This window comes from Pyxicephalus adspersus, chromosome 1 (genome assembly GCF_032062135.1).
Source record: "Pyxicephalus adspersus chromosome 1, UCB_Pads_2.0, whole genome shotgun sequence".
Lineage (NCBI taxonomy): Eukaryota > Metazoa > Chordata > Amphibia > Anura > Pyxicephalidae > Pyxicephalus > Pyxicephalus adspersus.
The window spans coordinates 174,799,241-174,823,512 of record NC_092858.1 but is presented as its reverse complement, the minus strand read 5'-3'; the positions used below and the strand labels follow the sequence as shown (position 1 = coordinate 174,823,512).

Genomic DNA, 24,272 nt, shown 5'->3' with positions numbered 1-24,272 from the left:
AGCTGCCCCATAGACAGTACAATCAGCTGCCCTCTGAGCTGCCCCATAGACAGTACAATCAGCTGCCCTCTGAGCTGCCCCATAGACAGTACAGTCAGCTGCCCTCCAAGCTGCCCCATAGACAGTACAGCTGCCCCATAGACAGTACAATCAGCTGCCCTCTGAGCTGCCCCATAGACAGTACAGTCAGCTGCCCTCCAAGCTGCCCCATAGACAGTACCATCAGCTGCTGTCTGAGCTGCCCCATAGTACAATCAGCTGCTCTCTGAGCTGCCCCATAGACNATAGACAGTACAATCAGCTGCCCTCCAAGCTGCCCTGTAGACAGTACAATCAGCTGCTCTCTGAGCTGTCCCATAGACAGTACAATCAGCTGCTCTCTGAGCTGTCCCATAGACAGTACAATCAGCTACCCTCTAAGCTTCCCCATAGACAGTACCATCAGCTGCTGTCTGAGCTGCCCCATAGTACAATCAACTGCCCTCTGAGCTGCCCCATAGACAGTGTCAGAGTGGACGACTCTTTGCCAGGTATATACAATATACTCCCCCAGTCTCCTGGGTGAAGGGGTTGGTATGATGGGTGATGGGTCACTCCAAACCTGCTTATCATGGCAGTATTTTTACATTTTTCTTTTACTCTGTAACCCCAGTTAATATCAGACCAGTGAAGGGGTCCTACTGACCCCACACCAACCCACTTCAGTATCCCAGTGAACCTTGTGCCAGATTTTAGTTATTGGGTTTATATACAGCTGAGTGCCATTCACAGCCACTTACTGACAGGTCAGTAGGGGTAGGAAGGAGTCAGGCAAAGGTTTCCCCAACAAGGAAGTCAGCTGGAAGACCAATGGATCCCTTCACCATCCACTAATTACATCAGTTTACTCCATGATGTGAATTATTGATCAGCATTCAATATCTGATTGCCCTGGGTTGGGTTCATTTATTCAGAATGATGATTCAGCTTATTATTCTTCATTAGCAGCCAACTGCACAAAGCTATGGTAGGAATGGCAGAACCATGAGACATACACTGGGGGACACGATGTAGGGAATGTGTCACTGGCTATAAAAATTACCTCTATGGCTGCAGTATTTCTATAGGAAAAATATTTTCTTGTTGCTGTCTGGGTCGTTTCAGGGGAGATCCCCTCCCTTTGCTTTAGTGATCTTTGTTATCACAATAAAATAGAAACCATCATGTTTTTCTGTTGTCACCATAGCATTATAAGGGGAAATCCCCCACCTGTTATGATTAGCAACATCTAATAGGGGATTTCCCCCCACTATGGAAAGATCTCCCCAATGTGACCCAAAAATAAAGCGAAGATTATCCTTTTCTATAAAACCTAAAAAATCTAAAAAGTTTTGACTATACAAACACTTTAAATCTGTAAATATCTCCGATGTCTTGGGAGGAGGTATGCAAATATCAACATACCTTAATGGGTGGAATCAGTCTGGAGGGGTCGGTGTCCCCAGGTTTTTTATGCATGCAGACTGCTCTAGTTAACACCCACATGTAATGCTGAGCCTGTATGATTGATAGAAATGTAATCCAATGAATGAAAGGGGTGGGGCCAAAGACAGTGAGGCTATGGAAGGAGGGGCTAGATGATGCTGGACGTCCTACATCCAGGAAATGAGGCGGAGCTCTGTCTGCAGTTTCTAGTGTATATTGTGAGAAGTTCACAGTGTGCAGTGAAATCAGAGGAAGAAATTTCAGGTCAGGTGCAAATGTACAAGACTGAAGGGGAGACTGGAGGGCAGGTTTATTGAAGGGAGGGCTCAGAGGGCAGATTTAATGAACGCGAGGCTGGAAGGCAGATTTATTCAGGGAAGGTCAAAGAGGGCAGATTTAATGAAGGGGAGGGCCCAGAGGGCAGATTTAATAAATGGAAAGCTGGAGGGCAGATTTAATAAAGGGAGGCTGGAGGACTGCAAGGATTGGTCCTTTCTACTTCTTGGTGGGTTTCCTGCCCTTTTGTTGAGACGTTCTAGAACATATGTGTCAAAATCTGGCCCACACTGTAGTTATATTTGGCCCACGAGAAAATACCAAAAGTCTACTATAGTTGGCCCGTCAATAGTCAGTGCATGCACCGCTAATACGGCAAGTCCCAGAATGCTCTGCTGGCGCGTCAATCAGGACCCACAAGCGCCCGCTCCTTTGTTGACTGTCATTAGCAACCTTCCTCAACTGTAAATATTTTTTCAATAAATATCAAGGTTGGCCAACTTTGTTCAAATTTTTCATTTTGGCCCACTGTGTAATTGAGTTTGACACCCCTGTTCTAGAAGGTCAGAGATAGCCTGGTATAGGGTGATAGGTATTTTGTTTTTGGGATCACATGATGAAGCCAGCACATCCTTTAATGTAGTCCACACTCAAGCACAAGGATGCATAGGGGTGCTATGAACCCTGAGTTCAGTCAGCTGTCCATATGCCAATATTACATGATGACTGCAGCTTGTCTGTTATGTCAGAGGCCGGTGTGAAGAATCCTACATACATACAAGGACAGCATCCCCGTATCACAGGTTGCTATCGGTCCTAGAAAACTTTCCACTTATGATGTGGAAATGGAGGGTTGGGTGTTCTGTAGTCCAGCAGGAGAAAACTAAGCAGGGCTGACAACTCTGCAATCAAAAATCAGTGCAGGAGGGGCAGCGTTGTCAGCTCAACAGGAAGTTAGGGGCCCTCTAGTTTCCTGGTAGAATCAACAGTTCTTTTTCTTTTGTCTTTGCAGCATTTTCAAGATGGCAAAAACTTAAAAAATGTTCTGTATTGCAGACATAAACTTAATTTTTTTTTGCCCTGCAATATCCTAACAAATATTGAGATTTGTACAGAATATTGTAAAAGTTAGGATTAGAGATTAGTTCTATTTATTGGTGCCTGCAGGTACCTGGGGTATAGATGATACAGTTCGCAATGGAGCATTTAAATAAAAAAAAAATAATCATGGGCTGTACAAAGGACCTCCGCCTTTCCAAGACCATTGTAAGCCACTCCCCTTCTCAGTACTATGCCCCACCCTCCCAGTGCAAGCACCACCCCTGAATAAGGTCTTTCTTGTGCAATAAAAGCCTTGGCATTGGTTGCTTAAATAAAAGACCAAGGCACCACGATGGGGGGAGTTGTCACCAGAGCAAAAGGTAGAGAAAATTCTCCAATGGGGACCCCCATTCGTGTGACAATTCGCTGAGGCAGAATCGCTTTCGATTCCCTCTTATTTCCTGTGGTGTCTCCAGGACAGGAAGTGAAATCTCCCTGGCAGCGCCCCGTCAGTGACCACTTAAACCCTTCTATATTCTATCTATGGGTTCATTCTTTGTAAAGCTTTGGAATTTTTTAAAAAATCTGAATCAAAAATGATCATTCCCAGCATCAGACCAACAACAGTAAATAAGAATGACAATCACCATGGAATTTACAAACAACAGTGACATATACAGTGGACATTACGATTGGTCGGTGGTATATTTGCGGTAATCACACCGCCACAACATATAGTAATGAGTCAGCCGCTGTCAGAGGATCACTCTGATGAGTCAACCTTCCACTCATTTCTTGCTGGTTGTACACAAATGCCGTTGACATAGGCTGATACGTATTTTGTTTTCGGCATCCCACGATGAACACAATTCATATAAAAGTCTGGGAAAGATGAGCTGCAGTCAGGTTTTAGGCTACGATCAGACAGCCGGTGCACCATCCATAGACATCATCTGACGGAACTGCCACGTACATGAACCACAGGGTGAGTGCGTGATTTTCATGTTCTTGTAAAGTGATATTAAAGTTTTACTGAGGGATGGACAGTCTTCAGGGATCTTTGAAGCTGATACTTACCAGCTGCTGTACTGGAGGTATGTAAGCCATTGTGTTAGAATTCTTACCAATTGAATGACCATGAGTGGCCACGACTGCAAGGATTGATCCTTTCTACTTCTCGTGGGTTTCCTGCCCTTTTGTTGGGACGTTCTAGAACATATGTGTCAAACTCATGCCCGCAGACCAAATCTGGCCTGCACTGTAATTATAGATGAGAAAATACCAAAAGTCGACTACAGTTGGCCCGTCAGCACCGCTAATACAACAAGTCTCAGAATCAGGACCCACAAGGGCCCCCTCCTTTGTTGACTGTCATTAGCAACCTTCCTCAATTGTAAAAATGTTTTCAAGGTTGGACCGCAACTTTGTTCAAATTTTTCATTTTGGCCCACTGTGTAATTGAGTTTGACACCCCTGTTCTAGAAGGTCAGAGATAGCCTGGTATAGGGTGATAGGTCTTTTGTTTTTGGGATCACATGATGAAGCCAGCACATCATTTAATGTAGTCCACACTCAAGCACAGGGATGCATAGGGGTGCTATATTGTCTGAACAGTCGGACACTTCCATTCTAAGTTTTCCTGCCCTCCTGGAGGTCAGGCAGCCATAATTTAACAACAGGGAGGGGTAGGTAGAGTACAAATGAGTGCCACAGCAAGGTACTGCTAAACAAGGGGCAGAGATGAACCAGTTTAAAGAAACTCCAATATTCCAGATTGTCAGATGAATGGAGTCTGATGGTTGTCCTTCACTGGGTGAAAATTGATAGACAGTTCTTGGATTTCAGCAATGCCTGGTGATCCTGCAAGTTTTTCTTGTTATTGGGTGACAACCCTTATTCCCTATCTCCCTGCATTGCCACCACATTGCACACATACAAGAAGCTTTGCCAATGCACGTTGCACAGGAGATATGCCATGCAGCCATCGCTGGAGTGCATGGAGGTGGCTGCAGGGAGGGGGCAGGAGATGAGCAGCACTGATCCGAATCTGTGGGTCCTGGGAATGCCCAATGAGATTTCTGCTGCCTTCCCTCAAACAAGCACAGGAGGAACTATGAGAGGTAGAGCCAGCTATGTAAAAATCCTAGGTCCTTCAAGAAGAATAATTTAAATCTGCATATATTTTGTTTGGCATGGTTTCTCTTTTCTCTCTCATTAATGTTCTAGTTATATTTTTGAATCTATTTTTTCTGTTTTCATTACATACCTTATTTTAGGTCCACTGCACACAAATGTGCTTCTCTATGCAGTACAGGCAGATCATGGCTGGTGGGAGGGGCCATGGGGTCCTGTACATAGCTTCCTGAAAACATTAAGGCACAGTACCCCTCAACCCCCATGTGTTAATATCAGGGTTGGGTGTTCCTGTCAGGCTGCATTTGCATGGTGACTACCCTTGGTAATGCCCACATGTGATGCTGCGCTTCTGAGATTGAATGAAAGGGGTGGGGCCAGGGGCAGTTGGCATGGGCAAGGACGGTGATGGATGTCTTCCAGCTGAGAAATGAAGCACTATTGTAAGTTTTATCAGATGACTGACATTGTCATAAAAGGTGATCACTGCATTACCACAAAAGGAGCATGATATATCTGCCACATAACATAAAAGACTATAAATAGAAAAACTTTACTTCCATCATTGCAGTTTTCATTTCCTTGTATGAGTGTCTGGTAATGTTTGCAGTAAGTGGCCGGAGTTGGGAACTCGCAGTTCTAAAGTCTTGTGTCATTAGTAATACAGTTTGCAAGACCTTAACACATTTTTAACAATTAAAAATGTCCCAAACAACTTTATAGCTGTGTCAGGCATCTGCTGACAATGGCTCAGTCTCTAATATGTTCATCTTATAAATATGTGATACATTAGTCCAATGTTTCTTAACCATACCTTAGATATTGTAATATATGGGGCCCAGTATTCTCAGCGATGTTCTTTATTGAGGTTTGTTGGTTTATTCTGGTTGTTGTAACATGGCTTTTATGGTACTGCCATGGGTACATAATATGGTCCAGCTGGCCTTCATAATGACGTGTCTTGAATAGGTTATCACATTCTCCTATGTGACATATAACTGCTCTGTATGATAGTAGAAATATGGTGATATGATGGGAGCCATGATGCGATTTTATAATCAAGTGCTTAAAGGGTATTTTATTGTAACTTGGCTATATGGTGCTGGCATGGGTGTACGGTAAGGCACATTTGGACCTTGGATGTGGTATCTGCTCTGTATAGGGGTAAATTACAATATGATGTATACTATGATTTGATGGGTCTAGAGCCATGATGGGATTTTATAATTGTGTGCTAGAAATGTTTTTTGTTGTAATTTGGCTTTATGGTACTGCCATGCGTACTTGTTTTGGCACAGTTGGGCTTCATAATATGTTTTGGATGTGGTGTCTCATAGAAATGTATTTTGTTGTAACTTTTAGTGTTGGTGTGGGTCTATGGTGGGGCACAGCTGTTCCTTATAATAACTTAACTCAGATGCGTTGTCATATGGGGCACTTTGTCATGTATCTCACAACTTTTCTGTATGGTGATTAAATGAATAATATGGTGGGATGGATTTGGCTAGAGGTTCTAACGGCTTATATGCAGTACTAAAATGTTATTTTCAAACCTGTCAGTGCCAGCATGGGCCCATTTACCTAGGAGGTTAACTACCGGAAGTGGAGCCTCTGGTGGCCAAGGGTGGGATTTTGGCAAGTCAATGAGGGGGTTTCAACCTCACAGCTAAAGACTGCCCTACCACCTGCCATTAGATGCCCCCACTTGTCTCTTGTATACGTCCCAGTATCTTTGGGTGACACAGGGAGTCGTAATATGTGTTGCATCAAAGATCTTGGCCTTATATCAGGTAATAATGGAGTTGAATGGTTGGAGATTTGCCAGGGGATTATTTCTGGGCCACAAAACAGCAGATCTTTGCTAAGAAGGTCAGCTGTAAATTCTGTGTATATAACTCATGTTTGCTGTGCGGATGTTTATTTTGCAGAGAGCACAATGTACACACGCCAGGAAAACTTAGAACACTCAGAGTATTATATAAAAACAATCCGGCTGCATAGGCCACACTGACCCAGCCATTGAACCTTATAAGAGAAGAAAGCCATGACTGGATATATTAGGCAGGTCTATTTATAAAAAAAATATATTACCCCATCAAGTTCATGACCACACCCTGATAACATCAACTGTCTCCTTTCTTTTGAATGTGCCTAGCAAGAACCAACACCAGAGTACAATAGCGAAAAGGAAACATGACAGGGTATCAAGCTCTGTGGTACTGTTCAAAGATGTTAAGGAAGTGCTAACCACACCACAAGTGTTACTGATCATATAAGGACTTCGGAACAATCATTTCTCATCTGAGTGCAATGTCTTCCTGGTCCTCAAGGTGTCACTATACTCCAAAGCCATCCATGCTCTGACCTAGGAAGGTACACCTGGAACAGTGACACTTGGAGGATAGGACAGGTATTACACCCTATGTTTAAAAATCAAAGCGGTATTTGCATAACTTTCTATGTAAGATGGAAGGAGCAGTATTATATATTATAGTAAACAGAATAATTTTCAATTCTTGTGTAAATTTGCATTGAAAACTGTTCTACATACAGCCATTTTTATTTGCATTCTGCTGGTGGAATTGACCTTATTTGTTGAGGACCAGGCCCCGGTGACTTTGACCTAAAGAAACCCTATACCTTAAAATTGCGTTTTTGCAATTGGCTTATATGGCTTTAAAATATCTCCCCCTAGGACAGCTGGAGCTCAGGGAACAAGGGTTGTTTCAATGTGGCATATGGCTAAGTATTATTATTATTATTATTATTATTAATAAACAGGATTTATATAGCACCAACATATTAAGCAGTGCTGGGAAGTATTGGGAGAAGCTCCATAGCACACTTAATCCTTGACAAAAAGAAGATCAAGTGGTGTCACACTGCAGAAAGTATTACCATAGGCACATGAGGAAGGGTCAGCTTTTTAAGCTCCAACAGTCCAAAGGTACCTGGGGTAAGCTGTGCAAGGCTTAGTTATCATACATTGATAAAAGCTGTTATGGTCCTTTAAGGCTTTGGGCAGTTTGGGCGCAGGGTCTATAACCGGTGTTTATTTTTTCCCCCATCAGTCTCTTGAAATAAATGGGATAAGAAGAGGGGGGCTGGGTCCAAAGACTGAAATGTAATGGCGGCTGTGCCTAAGTCAGCACAAGCCAACGGACCAGCCGAGGAGAATCCCATGGTCAGGATATCATCTCTGGAACAACCCAAGGGGAACGAAGATGAGCAGAAGGCCAATGTAAGTACAGCCCAGGGGTTGGCGTGCCCCTATCTCCATGCTGTGTCTGTCCTGACATCTTTCTTCCTCTCCGGCTGAACCTTTGGATGTGACTGTTGCTTCTATGGAGGGGCAGAAAGGCTGGTGAGAAGAGGTGGTGGATATTCGATGGTGGTGGATATACGATGGGCATTGGGGCAGAAGGAAAGTATCTGGGGCACCTGCTTTGTTTGGAGATTCTTCCTCATCTTTCTTGTCTTGGTCCATCTCTCCCCAGTCCATGAATTACTCTCCACCTCATATTAACTCTTCGTTATCTTTCCGGGCTTCAATTCAATCATGTATATTATAATACATAAAATGCAAAATATTTTTACTATAAATAAAAGTATAAAGCATCTTCAAAATGCCAATTCCTTAATATATAGGCTATTCGTTCTATAAGAAGATTGTCTCTATATAGATTAATAAATAAATATAGTGGAGTGGGTTGAAGGATATTCACCAAGATCCAAGAGTTGGTTTTGGAGGGTTTGTATGATCAGTTCCCTTAGATGGGATATTAAGTTTTAGGTAGGTCCAGGTGGGTTGGGATAACCTCTGGATATTCAGCGATCTACCTGTATGTTCTTGGCTATAACAGTGGGACCTACCTGCATTTGTTTTCACCTCTCTGTCCTCATTCACCTTCGTGCCTTCTCATTCATATCATCCAAACACCACTGTGTATTTTGCTGTTTTGATCGGTGAGGAATTTTGTCAGATAATACTGATAATAAAAATATTCATACTGGACCCTTAGAATCACAACAAGTCACGCTGGTGGGTTCCATATGAATTATAACATTTTCATAGTTATAGGGAGGTTCTGTTTGGTAATATCAGTATTATAAATGTTATTACATTACATTTACCCCTGGGTGTATTTTACCCCAGCATTGTCACTCCCCATGTCCACTTCACTCCCCCTATAGCCATTTCTTCCCACAGCTAGGTCCGGTATCTTCTGCTTCGCTCATTCAACAGACACTGGGGCTGATTTATTAAGCTTTCCAAGCCTGGAGAAGAAAAATGGATTTCTTAAAAGGCATTTGCTATTTGTTAGCAAACATTTTGAATCCAGGACCAGATCCATTTTAGGTTTGCTGGATCACCCAGCTTCACTGATGAAGAAAGCCTTGGAGAGCTTAATAAATCAGTGATCACTTATGATTTAACTTTTGCACATGCAAAAATTTCAAGCAACCTGCAGCAACTAACGAGTAATTACATTTCTCAATAATGAAGATATTAAATGACCAGTGTGTCCCTGACCTGTATCCAAAATCGAGGAAATTAAACACCCATCAGATTTCCCTGTGCTGTGTCCCAAAAGGTCACAAAACTTACTAGGCTTTCAACTCAAAAGGATTTGGCTTGAGATATGGTAATACCTAGATTGTAAGCTCTTCGGGGCAGGGTCCCCTCCTCCTCCTGTGTCACTGTGTGTATCTGTCATTTGCAACCCCTATTTAATGTACAGCACTGCGTAATATGTTTGCGCTATATAAATACTGTTTAATAATTATTTCTGCAGACTGTAATGATATGAAAATGTGCAGGTAGCACCATCTATCTCTATGCCTCTTCCAAATGTCACAACTTTGGCTAACTTGATTGGCCAGGTTAAGATTTAGTCCCCTTAGAATTTTTCAGTCACTATGCACTCACCCCAGTGTTAGCTACCCTTTATTGCCCTGGATCAGTTTCCTGGTAGTGACAGCATGTGACAGGCTGACCACATAAAAGCACAATTGGCATATTAATATTGTCACTCAATATTAATATGATTAATAAACAGGATTTATATAGTGCCAACATATTATGCAGCGCTGTACATTAAATAGGGGTTGCAAATGACAGAAAGTGACACAGGAGGAGGAGAGGACCCCATACCAAGAAGTGCCTGACCCTAATGTCAGGATCACCAAGACTTTAAAACAGTCTGATGTAAAAATGTTGGAAATCACTTTTGTAACTACATAAACATAGTAAAGCGTATGTGAGATATTAGACATCAGGCTTAGATCTTCATTCCCAAATATCAATTTGGATGGATTAGCAAAGAGCATTTATATGCATCCTCTGCAGTCAGCCTCGTCCTATAAAACCCGTCATCTGGAAGGATCCGTGACTGTGATGAGCCATTTATTATTTATTATGTCATGTAATACTCCGAGAACCTGTCACGTCTCGTCACACAGCCATCATTGTCTTTCTGATTATAATGTAACAGATCCGCCTAGCTGCTTGTTCTGCTCCGAAGAACGCAGATATAACCCCACAGCCGCAGTGTAATTACTGTGTTTTATAGCTAATCCTCCCATATCCTTACCAAGGAGAAGCAGATATAATACAAGCACTCCCACTGGGTACAGAACAACCCACAGCAACCAATCAGAAATCATCTCCAAAATTGAGTAACATCTGATTGGTTGTTATAAGTTATTGAACTTTGTTCTTTATCATTGCAACATTTTATTGTATTTCTGTTCATTTTATACACGTTAATGTCACAAGCTTAATAGGATTTTGTCACTTTTTGGGCATTGGTCCTCATAAAGGGCCCTCCCACTACCCATAATATTTATCACTTGTACAGGTGTCCCTAAAGTTTCAGTAGTAAAAAAAGACTTTTCATTTTTACACCTGTCCCACATGTGCAAGTGGCGATGTGCCATAGTTGATTACTAATGATGGCCAGGGTTGCAAAAAAAAAAATATTATTTTTTTGATGTATGTGAGGTCCCTAGATTCTGGAGGGCCCCTGTTACTCTGCACCAGGACAAGCTATTAATTCTAGTTGTTTCTCCTCATTTCTCGGTGGTCCCTGCTGACCACTTATGGAAAGAAAGCAGCGGGCTACCTCCTGCTTCTCCTCCAATCTCCATAAAACAGGACAGAGCTGTTTGGACAGTGCTGGTTCAGTTGGTTCCGGTGACAATTAATAAATGTATCGGCCTGATTTATTAAAGCCCTCCAAGGCTAGAGAGGATACACTTTCATCAGTGGTCAGTGGAAGCTGGGTGATCCAGGAAACCCAGAATGGATTTCTTCAAAGTCAAATACTGTTTGCTAGTAAATGTTTTGAGTCCTGGACCAGATCCATTCCAGGTTTGCTGCATCACCCAGCTTCACTGATGAAAGTGTATGCTTTACAGCCTTGGTGAGCTTTAATAAATTAGGCCCTATGTATCCAACTTTAGTAAAGATGAAAAATAAAGATTTGTAATTTGTAGCAGTAAATGAGGACTGATAGTGCTGCTTTCATCATCTCTTCAAGAGTGAGTAGCAGCAGACAGATGGGGGAATCCTTCTGCTCACTCTGTCACCATCTAACATGCATGAAGCATACCAGATTGGTGGTTAGTTCTGCCTCTTCCTCTCCCAGTCTGGGTCCAGGTGTATATGGAATATCCACAGTCAGATTGAGGTACCTATGCTAGTTTCATTTTTAATAAGACATCTAACATGCATTGCATGAATGCTGCTTTCATGTGTGCCCGTCATGCCTGGAGTCAGTCTTTAAGTTTATCCATATCAGGTGAGGGATGGGTAGGGAGCCAATAACTTGTGAGTAGCACAGGACCTAGGGTTCTCAAACCAGAAGCCAGCAGTTATTAAAAAATGACCAAGCTGATGAAAGTGAAGAAAAACAGCTTCTCGGGGGCGGAGTTTTGGCTCCTCAGACTACTGGATAGGTGGGTTTCAGCTCTGGTCCTTGATGGTTTGTAGTTTGCACCTTGAGCAATAAAGGAGGCCAAACCCTGTAAGGTAATTTAAATGGCACAGCAAGCATTCCAGCAGGAACTTCACTTGATAAATTTGCTTGTTACCCCTCTACCTTCTGTGGGCTCAGAGTCAAATTACTACACAACCACTGACCTAGGTCCCAGGTTTGAATCTTGACCAAGACACTATCTGCATGGAGTTTGTAGGTTCTCCAAGTGTTTGTGTGGGTTTCCTCTGGGTACTCTGGTTTCCTCCTACAATCCAAAAATATGCAGTTAAGCTGCGTACACACTTGCAATTTTTGTCGTTGGAAAGGATCTTTCACGATCCTTTCCAACGACAAGGGAGTGCACGATGCATGAACGGTGCTGTACATACAGCACCATTCATGCTCTATGGAGAGGGGAGGGGGAGAGCGACGGAGCGGCACCCTGCTGCGCGCTCTCCCCTTCCCTTTCATTAGGATCGGTTGTCGTCCATCGTCCGTGGATCCGGCAGGTCGGTCGTCTGGACGATGGACGACACCGACTGTACACACGGCAGATTTTCGCCCGATTATCGGGCGATAAAAATCTGACGTGTGTACGTAGCTTAAGGTTAATTGGCTTCCCCCAAAGTTGTCCTTAGACTGTGGTAATGGCATATGACTATGGTAGGGACATTAGAATGTGAGGGACAGCTAGTGACATGACTATGGACTTTGTACAGTGCTGCATAATATGTTGGTGCTATATAAATACTTGTAATATTAATAATAACCAGATGTGGCCTAGAGATTGTCACTAGCCACATTTCCCATATCTGACAGCAACATTTTCCTGTGTCATAAAAACCTTACAAGAGAGGTCGTATTAGGCTGACACTGGGTTTTCTTTAAAATGTAAGGGCTCTTTCAGACCGATTATATAAAACTACATAAGAGCAGACATACCGCACCGCTGGCAACCACATATAGGGCAAAAATCTTCAAAAAGCAATTTGTGTGGCCAAACATGACATGTTACTTTTAGGAAGTGTGCTGTGATCTGCTGTAGCCATGTGGAGTTGCATGCAGAAAGTGATTCATAATCTTGGAACCATGGTTGACACCCCCGCAGTACACTGCAGCTCACCACCAATCTCAAATGACCCTCACACTGCTTAAACTAAAAGATTGTGATCACCAGGCCAGTGCACCTATGTCAGCTTGGTGGGCATCCATTCCAAACCCATAAAAATAAAAGGACCTCTTTGGGGAATCATTACCCCTTTGTAGCAGCCCCCACTTGTATGGGAGGGCTTCCATGAGATTTTAGAGAGGGTCTGTAGGAATTTGTGGCCATTTGTGATGTCAGGTACTGATTATTATTATTAATAATATTAAACAGGATTTATATAGCGCCAACATATTACGCAGCGCTGTACATTAAATAGGGATTGCAAATGACAGACTAATACAGACAGTGATACAGGAGGAGAGGACCCTGCCCCGAAGAGCTTACAATCTAGTATGTGGGGTAATTTACACACAATAGGAGGGGGATATGTAGTGGTGGGAAGTAGTGATGGTTTCAAAAGACAGAAGAAGATGGGTAGGCAAGTTTGAAAAAATGGGTTTTGAGCGCTCTTTTAAAAGAGCAGAAAGTAGGAGCAAGACGAATAGGACAAGGAAGACCATTCCAGAGAGTTGGGGCAGCTCTAGAGAAGTCTTGGAGCCGTGCCTGTGATGAGGGTATGAGTGAGGAAGTCATTTGTAGGTCATTGGAGGAGCAGAGAGAGCGGCTGGAGTAGTACTTTTTTACCAGGTCAGAAATATAAGTGGGACAAGAACTGACAATACTGATGTTAGAAGCACGGAATATAACTTAGTATTAAAGATTTAAAGTAAAGATAACAAAGACTGCTGATCCAGGGAACATCCGATTGCCTCATGGAATCAGGAAGGAATTTTTTCCCCTGTTGGAGCAAATTGTACCAGGGTTTTTTGCCTTCCTCTGGATCAGCTATGTCCATAGGTTTTTATATCTGGGATATCTTTATTTCCCTAGTGGCTGAACTTGATGGACCTGTCTAAGTATGTAACTATGTTAGATGAGGAGACCTCACTGCAATTGGTGTTCCAGTTCTCCGCCAAGGTGTTCAGTAGCGTTGAAGTCAGGGCCCTGTGCAAGTCTCTGAAATTCCTCTACACCAAACTCATCAAATCATGTCTGTATGCTCGCGTTGTACCCCTGGGAGCAGTTATGAGGGAACAGAAAATGGTCCTCACTCAACTGTGACCACAAGGCTGGTAGAGCACAATTGTCTGCCATATCGTTGTATGATGGTGGATCAATGGGTCCCTCATTGGAGACACCTGGACTCTATCGTTTGAATCCCCAAGTGGCTATAAAGTTGGTGTAATGGTCAGGTATCTACAAATGTTTTTCTATATTGTTATTACACAGTATTTATATAGCGCCAGCATGTTATGCAGCGCTGTACAAAGTCCATAGTCATATCACTAGCTGTCCCTCAAAGGAGCTCACAATCTAATGTCCCTACTATAGTCATAAGACAATTTTAAGGGGAAGCTAATTAAACTAACTGCTTTTTTTTGGAATGTAGAAGGAAACTAGAGTATCAGGAGGAAACCCACACAGACACAGGGAGAACCTGCAAACTCCATGCAGATAATGTCCTGGTCCAGATTCAAACCTGGGACCCAGTGCTGTAAAGGCCAGAGTGCTAACCACTGAGCCAGCGTGCTGTCCATATGTGGCATGTGTATGTGGCATTTTGGCAACCATGATGTGTCCTCAGTAAAAGTTCTACATATTTAAAGCTCTCCTGGGTTAGTATTTGTCCTCCTCCATTATCTCTGGAATGTGTCATCCCAGAGAGTCTGCACACTTGTGCTGTGGGAATTTATAACCACCCAGCCGCTTGTTAAGCATCTGTCACCTCCCGAGATCCCCAATCCCAGACACTCTGCAGAGCAGGAGAGATGAAGGACAGTGCCGGGGACCAGATCCAGGAAGATGGAGCCAACACAAATCATGTATGTGATCTTTATATGTGGAAATCTGGACACAAATATAAAAATAATCTCTTCCTCTTTCCTCCCGCAGGTCTCCAGCTCCACCTACAAACAACGCAGCGAGGAGTTCCGTAAACTTTTCAAAGATTTGCCTGAGAACGAGAAGCTGATTGTGGGTGAGTAGATGCTGTGTGCGGTGACACGGTAAAGGCATGACCGATTTGTGTTTACAGTCAATGAGGCTGATTGACTCAATGGGCCTGATTTATTAAAGCTCTATAAGGCTGGACAGGATACATTTTCATCATTGAAGCTGAGTGACCCAGAAAACCTGGAATGGATTTCTTAGTCTTTGCTTTTTGTTAGCAAATATTTTGAATCCTGGACCAGATCCATTCCAGGTTTACTAGATTACCCAGTTTCACTGATGAAAGTGTATCCTCTCCAGCCTTATAGAGCTTTAATAAATCAGGCCCAATAATTCAAAATCCAATACCAAGAAAAGCTAATTCCTGTTCACTATAAATACCTAATCAGATCCAGATACCTTTCACATGATTGGAGTGAATCTTTACACTCAGCCTCACTGTCTATAGAGAACATTTGGGGAATATTTGGACTGTAAGGCTGGAAATTGCCAATACATTTGGGGAGTGCAAAAGTCCTCCTTCTTCAGGGCTCCAACATGGACACAAATAAATAAATGCAATTTTAGTATAGAGCGGGTTGGAATTTATGGCATTGTTATTTTTGCTGACTGTTCAGTGATGACTGATGCTTCTTTTGGGGACGTAGGGATAGCAAATAGGAAAATCTTCCCAAAAGGATATAAAACTAAAAGCCTGGCAGAAATGTTATTTTCTTCCTTTGAATCGATGATGATTCATTTCCTTGCAATCGCTTATATCTACTTCTATTACAAATTATTCCATGTATGACCACCTAATGAGACCTGGAATTCTATGTATGTACATGTCCCGTACCGGGGTCAGGGACTCTCATTACCGGGGTCATATAAGGGGTCAGTGTGAGATGAAATGTCTCAGCTGTCCTGTCTCTGCAGGAAAACCTGTCATGGCCTATAGAGGATCTTAAACATAATGGAGAAATGCTTCTCTAGGATTTGCCTCCCCCATTGGTATTGCTCCTACGATGTGTGTTGCCATTCCTTTGCCAGCTATACCATCCCAATGCCATTTTGTCTTTTTGTCGAGTTCTCAGAGATCATTCCCTACCGTGCCCGGTGTAAAAAGGCCCTGCTTATTGCTGCAGTATTATTTTTTAATTTTAAGTAATGCTGCATCAAAGCTTTAAGAGTGCAAACCATAGTATGGGGATCCTACCACTGAATAAAGCAGACAGTGCTACTCATAAATAAGATATAAGTTTTGGGTGAACATGTCCTTCTGAAGGAAATCTACAAATATCCTAAAACTGATGGAATTTTGTATTGAGAAGAGGTCAAGAAAGGTAAACAGTTATACAAAACACTAAACTAGAAAAAAATTCTGCTATTAAGGGTTATACCAGCCTATGAAGGACTAAAGGGGTACTTATTTTTTCACAGTACAATATAATTGATTTAAAAAGCATATTTTAATTTTTTTGTTTTGTTTTTTCTTTTTTGTATTAATATTGATGTTTGTATTAAGATTTGATGTTTGCCTTTTAAACGTCCCTCTTTTACACTCTGTAATTCTGAATCATGCGTAGTATTCCCTGCATACACTCCATAACCTGTCTGTCTTTACTCTCAGATTACGCCTGCGCTCTACAGAAGGACATCCTGCTGCAAGGCCGGCTTTACCTCTCCGAGAGCTGGATCTGCTTCCACAGCAACATCTTTCGCTGGGAGACCACAGTAAGAATGCATTGACCATGACAAACTTAAAACCTATTATGTGACCTTTGCCATGACATGGCAAGCATCCCCCAGCAGACACATGTCTCACCCCCCTAAATAAAATTTAGAAAGTCCTATCTCCTCCTGCAGAATATAAGTTTAGTATTGCTCTCTGTGAGTAGAGATCTAATAATGCAGCAATTTAAAATTTACAATATAAGGTTCACGCGAGCGTGAGAATACACTAGAAGGTATTTACATAGGTACATAGTAGGTTAGGTTGAAAAAAGACATAGGTCCATCAAGTTCAACCCCTAGGGAAATACACATATCCCAGATATAAAACCCCATAAGACATAGTTGGTCCAGAGGAAGGCAAAAAAAAACCCTGGTACAATTTGCTTTAAGAGGAAAAAAAAATTCCTTCCTGATCCCATGAGGCATCGGATGTTCCCTGGATCAACAGTCTGTTATTTTTACTTTAGAGCCCTAATCCCCAGTTATATTCTGTGCTTCTAGAAAAACATCCAGCTTTTTCTTAAAGCAATCTATAGTAGTTGACAGTGTGACTTAACATATTTACGATTACTATTACTATTTACAAATGGTGCAACCAAAATCCATTTTTGTGAAAAACAGATTAAGTCCTCAGCTGCAATGGGTTATGTTGATCATCTGGTGTGTTACTGTGCTTTTAGGAAGAATGAGCGCCACCTCCTGGTAAAATACTGTGAATTGAATCATCGCTATATATATATCCCATGGACTCATATAGTACAGAGTTTGGGAGCACACTGTATAGAGGTAGCTTGATATAGCACCGTGGATTATCTTGTATTTGCCAAGGTATGCAGTTTTTATCTCAGTTTTTTTTTTTTTAGCTGAATCCATTCTAAAACAGTTCATAGTTTTTGGTGTGTGCCAGGGAACCCTTGTATTATTCTCTCAATGGGACACAGATCTCAGACAGTAATTCTAACCATTTACTGTCTTGTTTAAACCTAAAAAAATGTTTGGGTTTAGGTCTTTAAAGAGGACATGTGATGACAAAAATATGAGAGCTGCATTTGACTTATGTTGACTTGCATTCTCCAGGACACCATCATGGAGAATGACTTTAGTACCTAATCAACCACTGACATAGAACAAACAAGCAAATAGAAAAGTCTATAGGGCATTGATAGGGGACTTTGCATTCATTACAAGGTAATTTTTATCAGCAGTGGTAGCTCCCATGATAGGTTCTCTTTAACATGCTCCCGGGTAAATAAAAGCAACAGAGAGGAGGAATGGTGGAGATTCATGGACACTTTTTTTTCCTTCACTTCTAAATGAATCAACCTGATATGTTCGTTTCTATAGCCACTGCGTGAGCTTAGAAGTTCTTCATGTGGACTAATGACTGTTAATGCAGAATTGGCACAGGGGCCAGAACAGCTAGATGGAGCAATAGAACTATTTAAGATTACCTGATTTTGTCAGTCTGGTCCCTGAGGCTTAGTCACCCAGAGCTTTCTGTACAGAGCATATAAATGTTATATGTGAGCTCAGAGGACCTCCTAGGTGGTGCTACCCAATCCAAGCTTGACATCATCTGAAATGGGCAGAGCCCCCCCCCCTGAGGTTCCATCCTTCTAACACCTCTGCCTGGGAGCAACATGTGATGATTGGATCTGTGTTCTGGGTATAGGGGCTTCCTTACAATCCCAGCTGCTTGCAACTTTACAGTTTACAAGCATGGTATTTACCAATGATATAAACAGTAATTAATTTTATTTACTTTCACACTAATAGGGAATTAAATGAAGTTAATCGCTACCAGCTCCAGCAGTCTGATTTAAGCTAATTGTGTTGTGAGACAATGACGGTCATGTTTGGCTGTTGATGTGAATATTTTTACATTGTAAACCCTCACCGTTGGCAAAAAGTTCTATTCCAAACCCAACCATTACCCAACACAGGTTTCATATTCAGTTCCTTCAGTGCTGGACCAAGTACCATTCTTAAATTTCTATATTTGTAGATATGTCTTCCACTGAGAGACGTCACCTCCATGACAAAGGAGAAGACAGCCCGACTCATCCCCAACGCTATCCAGATCAGCACGGAGAGCGAGAAGGTATCTAAATATCATCAGCCTGGAGAACACTGAGCCAGTCCCAACAGTCTCTGTACAGAGGAGCTGACACTCTAATGTCCCCCCACAGTCACACACTAATATTATACATTTATATAGCTCTGACATATACAGCAGTGCTGTACAGAGACAGGTTTGTACAGGAGGTTTTGTTGAATGATTTCATTCACTATTTCAAAGGTTTATGTTATGACACTGTTGTGTCACTTTAATAATATTAAAGTTGAATCTACTTATATTTACTTTTCTCAACACCCCCTCCCTTTATCAATATAATAAAATGTTAAAACTTTTATTTTCTCATGACATTATTATTACTGTACTATTATTATCATTAAACTTTATTTTTATAGCGCCAACATATTACGCCGCGCTGTACATTAAATAGAGGTTAGAAATGACAGACAGATACAGACAATGACACAGGAGGAGGAGAGGACCCTACTCTAAAGAACTTACAATCTAAGAGGTGGGGGAAGTATCACACAATAGGAGGGGATATGTAGTGGTGGGTAGTAGTGAGGGTTTAGGAGACAGAAGAAGGTTGGTGTGGTTGAAGCGTTGCGTTTTGAGTTCACTTTTAAATGAGCAGAAAGTAGAAGCAAGCTGAATAGGATGAGGAAGACCACTCCAGAGAGTCGGGACAGCGCTAGAAAAGTCTTGGAGCCGTGCGTGTGATGAGGGTATGAGTGAGAAAGTCATTATTAGGTCATTGGAGGAACGAAGAGAGCAGCTATGGGGAGTATCAGGTAAGAAACCTTTCAGAAAGTGGGACAAGAGCTATGGAGGGATTTGAAGGCAAAGCACAGAAGCTTGGATTTGTTTCTAAGCTGATATTGAAGCCAATGAAGAGAACTACAAAGAGAGGCAGCACATAAGGAGTGGTGGGAAGGCTGTGTATGGGGTAGGTAGGTGGGAAGGCTGTGTAGGTAGGTCGGTAGGTGGGGAGGCTGTAGGTAGGTCGGTAGGTGGGGAGGCTGTAGGTAGGTTGGTAGGTGGGAAGGATGGATAAGTCTGGCTGCAGCATTCATTGAATTCAGCATTCAATAGATTGTAGAGGAGAGAGTTTGTATAATGTATTTATATAGGGCTGACACATTACATATAATTAATTTTTCATCCAGTGAAATCATCACTAGGTGTCTAGGCAATGCAGGCATTTCATATTGGGTTGGTGGAGTTGACAGGGTGCTGTTCATTGTTTCCTGAAAAGCTAGATGAAGCCGGACATCCTCTAGCCAGGAAATAAGGCGGGCTTTATCTGACTTTCTGCAGCTTCTAATGTGCATTGTAAAGAAAGTCAGTTTCAGTTCAGGAGAGCCGCCTGTCCAACTGTTAAAGACTGAAGGGGAAGTTGAAGGGCAGATTAATGAAAAGGGAATGCTGAAGGGAACATTCAGCTTAAAAATTGTGTTCTATGCATTTATTTACTATTGCCTTTCCTTTTTTCCTGCAGTACTTCTTCACATCTTTCGCAGCCAGAGACAGAAGCTTCCTAAACATGTTCCGCATGTGGCAGAATGTTCTCCTGGATAAGGTAAGCCATTTACAGTCTACATTTCCTATTCTGTTGGTTTACTTATGCCAAATCCCATGATGACACCCACCAGGGTGAAGCCATCCAGTATCTTCTCTGTATTCCGCTGCCTCTCCTCCAAGGGCGACATTACAACCATCATGGAGAGCAACATCTATGGTCACCTTCTAGGGAGGCTTCAAAAAATGAGAACTCAACAAATACAATAGAAATGTTTGCCTGATATTAGAATATGTTATGTCTCTATTCCACATATTCACCACCTTCCCTTTGCCTGCTGAAAAAACAAATCTTATTTAAATCATGTAAACCATTAGGTGATGTTAAGTCAACCCCTGACTAAAGAACAAAGAATGTTTAGAGAAGAGACAAAGGGGTTTGTTGGCAAAGACTTTTAAACAATTTTTTATCTAATGGTTATTGCACATATATGTAGCCATATATAACCATTCCATACACATGGCAGTATTGAACAGGCTGAACCGCAGGCATAGCTTATCAGATTTAAATCAAATTCTTCCTTAGGAAGTTTATGTACATCAATGATTCTCAACAATACATTAAAACTAAGGAAAAAAGGTTCCTCTGGTTAAATGGAGAGGAAAGAAAGCAGCTTTTTATGGCAAAATGAGTTTGTTAAAAAGTACATATAAAATCCTTTATTCTAAACAAAGTGAACAAGAAAAATAATATACATTATATGCACAATAATATTTGTCCCACCCACAGGGGACAGTCAACTTTGTACACAAAGTATATGTATTGGGTTTCTTACATAGTTTTTGAAGCCCAATATAGACAGACCATACAAATTAATATGTATGAGCAATAAATCTTTTGCATTCCCTTTATGTATATTTTTCTCCTTCGTTAGAGTGTCCAAACCTTTCTGCTACCATCCTGACTAACACACATCCGGGACTAACAGGAAATATCATATCTCTTCCTATGGCTAAAACCCATAAAACATACTAAGTCTCCTAATCCCCTGAGGAACCCCTCTTGGGCAAAATGCATCGGGATTGAGACTTTAACTTTGCATTGATTAATTAAACAGGAGTGTATGGTCTGTCTATATTGGGCTTCAAAAATGTAAGAAACCCAATACATATACTTTGTGTAGAAGCTGACTGTCCCCTGTGGGGGGACAAATGTTATTGTGCATATAATGAATGTTTTGTATGTTATTTTTCTTGTTCATTTTGTTTAGAAGAAACGATTTTATATATACTTTTTAACAAAACCAGTTTGCCATAAAAAGCCTCTTTCTTTCCTCTCCATTTAATTTTCCTAATTGGCTTGGCAACTACCACAGTAGATAATCAAGCACTGTCCTCGGGGATATACTCTCTTTTCTTATACAGGTTCCTCTGGTTCCCACAGGAATCCAAGTCTCCCACATTGGCTTATATTTGACATTTTAACTTCTCTATCGGTACCTTCCTGTGGAAGTGTTATACTACCTCTAAGCTAGCCACTAATACTGCTGAGTAAGCCATAGTTATAGGCAAAATGCGTCGGGTTACATTAAAAGACATTAAAAGACGGCTGCAATCATTTATTGGTATCTTTTTCTTTTTGGTGCCTACCTAGGTATGAATACCAAGGCTCTGGGATAAGTTTTAACTTCTAGCTTTGTATTGTCTTATATTAGAAGTTGAATGTTTATTATCACCAATTGGCCCTTCACTGATAAGTGTTACTTTATGTCACTTTATGTTGTTTTGTTATAAATTAATAACATGTCATTATGTGTTCAATAACCATTAAGTAAAAATTTGTTTGAAAGTTTATGCCAACAAACCCTTCTGTCTCTCTTATTGGAAAAAAGTTTTACACTTAGTGCTGTCTACAGGGGAGAATTTTGGGATCCTTGGCAGAATATGCCATAGATGTCTCTTTATTTGCTGTCCTTGAGACACAGACTGTGTTCTCGAGAGCTTCCCCTGCAAGATCTGTCCTAGAGACACAACAGGACATTGATCACATCCCATCAAATCTTCATAATTTTTAATTTATAGTTAAAATAGTTTTATTACCCGTTAATCCTTCCAGTAGGTCCAGGATTTTACCACTTACCATTCTTTATCCATCTGGTAAACTAGAAATTATTTTGTCTTAAATCAGCTTGTAGTTGTTCCTCTAATAAACACTAGAGGGCGGAAGAGCTCTAACTTTGAGCCAGCGTCAGGTTGTCCCTTGCTGTGGTTTTCCAAACAACGACAAGCTGATCTCCTACCTACAATGACTACCAAAGAGGAAGAATTTCTCCCCTGACCACAATTGTACAGAGACATTTGTCTACTGACTATAAATGTAAATGAAAACATTTCTGATGCCAACTAATGCAACGGGAGATTCCACCTGTCACAACAAATAAGATTAGAATCCATGCTCCATAGTTACATCTCAGGTTTATTATACCATCAGAACAATGCACCCTGAGATATAAACCGATATCTTCTCTTTATTTAGGCAGGAACGTTCCTGATCTAACAAGCTTCTCACAGCAGCACTTTCTTCACATTGAAGAGGACTTTGAAATTTTCATAGTCTGTGTTATCAATGATTTTTACAGAGGTTCCTAAAAATTAAGGGTCCCTCCTGGGTAATAAGAATTATTAATACACAGTATTTATATAGCGCTAACATAATATGCAGCGATGTACAATGTCCATAGTCATGTCACTAGCTGTCCCTCAAAGGAGCTCACAATCTAATGTCCCTACCATAGTCATATGTCATTATTACAGTCTAAGGACAATTTTGGGGGGAAGCCAATTAACCTAACTGCATGTTTTTTGAATGTGGGAGGAAAACAAGAGAACCCGGAGGAAACCCACACAAACACAGGGAGAACCTGCAAACTCCACTAAAGAAAGGCTATTCCAATTCATCAGCATAAGACCCCATAGACCAGATACATCTGACACTTATAATTCTATATAAGCAAATCCACAATGCTCCCCAATGAATATAAATAGATTTCCGATTACAGAGCACTTTATATTGTATATAATGCTTATATATACCCTCAGAACACTTCACAGAATTTATTTATGACAACAGTACTTTGTGTATAATACTCAATACGAATGCTATAAATCAGATTGTTTTATATAAAATACCAAATTATAGCACCAATCAAATGAGCAGTTAATGTAGAAAACAAACTTTTCTCACACGTCAGATGGTTCTCGTCCAATATTTGCCTCCGGACCAAAATCGGACGAGAATCTGGCATGTGTACAGCACTTGTTGTTCATTGATCTATTCTGGCAGATTCACGAAGGATCATAATGTAAGTGAAGGGGAGAGAGCACAGCAGGGTGCCGCTCCGTCATTCTCCTCCCTCCTTTCTCCATAGAGCAGACCAGTGCTGTATGTGAAACACTTGTTCATGCATCATGCAGTCTATCATAATCCTTTCCAATAACAATTATTGCACATGTGTACACAGCCTTATATCCCTGACATATAGAAATATTGAAGACTAGGGCCGCCATCACTGGGGGGACAAGGGGCCCTGAAGAGAAGAGCTTGAATTTTCCAATGTTAGAACTTTTAGACATGGAGAAGAGGGGACCCAGGGAGTTTGCCTTATTATGGCGCCCATACATTTCTGATGACAGTCCTGTAGATGCTGCTGCATATCTTCTGCCTAAAGAATATACAGCTCAACTGGGATCCATCATAGAAACTGGAAAATCACCAATAAATTCACAACAGTGAATCAGATAATAAAACAATGCCAAACAAATATATTCTTGTTTGGTAGGTGATGAAGATATAAACTTGCTGACAGTGTCATCTATCTCGGCTTTGAGTTCTTAGATTTGTACGCCTGCTGGG

At 41.4% G+C, this 24,272-nt stretch overlaps 1 protein-coding gene across 2 annotated transcripts in view; it reads left to right on the top strand.

Annotated features, from left to right (window-relative positions):
- GRAMD1C (GRAM domain containing 1C) overlaps nt 1–24,272 on the top strand; it is a 73,437-nt gene that overhangs the window by 15,442 nt on the left and 33,723 nt on the right. The window contains exons 1-5 of one of the 2 annotated variants that reach the window (XM_072398426.1): nt 7,986–8,155; nt 14,995–15,079; nt 16,661–16,764; nt 18,770–18,865; nt 20,340–20,420. In XM_072398426.1, the coding sequence (XP_072254527.1) occupies nt 8,042–8,155; nt 14,995–15,079; nt 16,661–16,764; nt 18,770–18,865; nt 20,340–20,420 (480 nt within the window). In that variant the 5' untranslated portion in view covers nt 7,986–8,041. Of the gene's footprint in view, nt 1–7,985; nt 8,156–14,994; nt 15,080–16,660; nt 16,765–18,769; nt 18,866–20,339; nt 20,421–24,272 lie in introns of those variants that run through there. The other variant, XM_072398425.1, reaches the window with a different exon arrangement.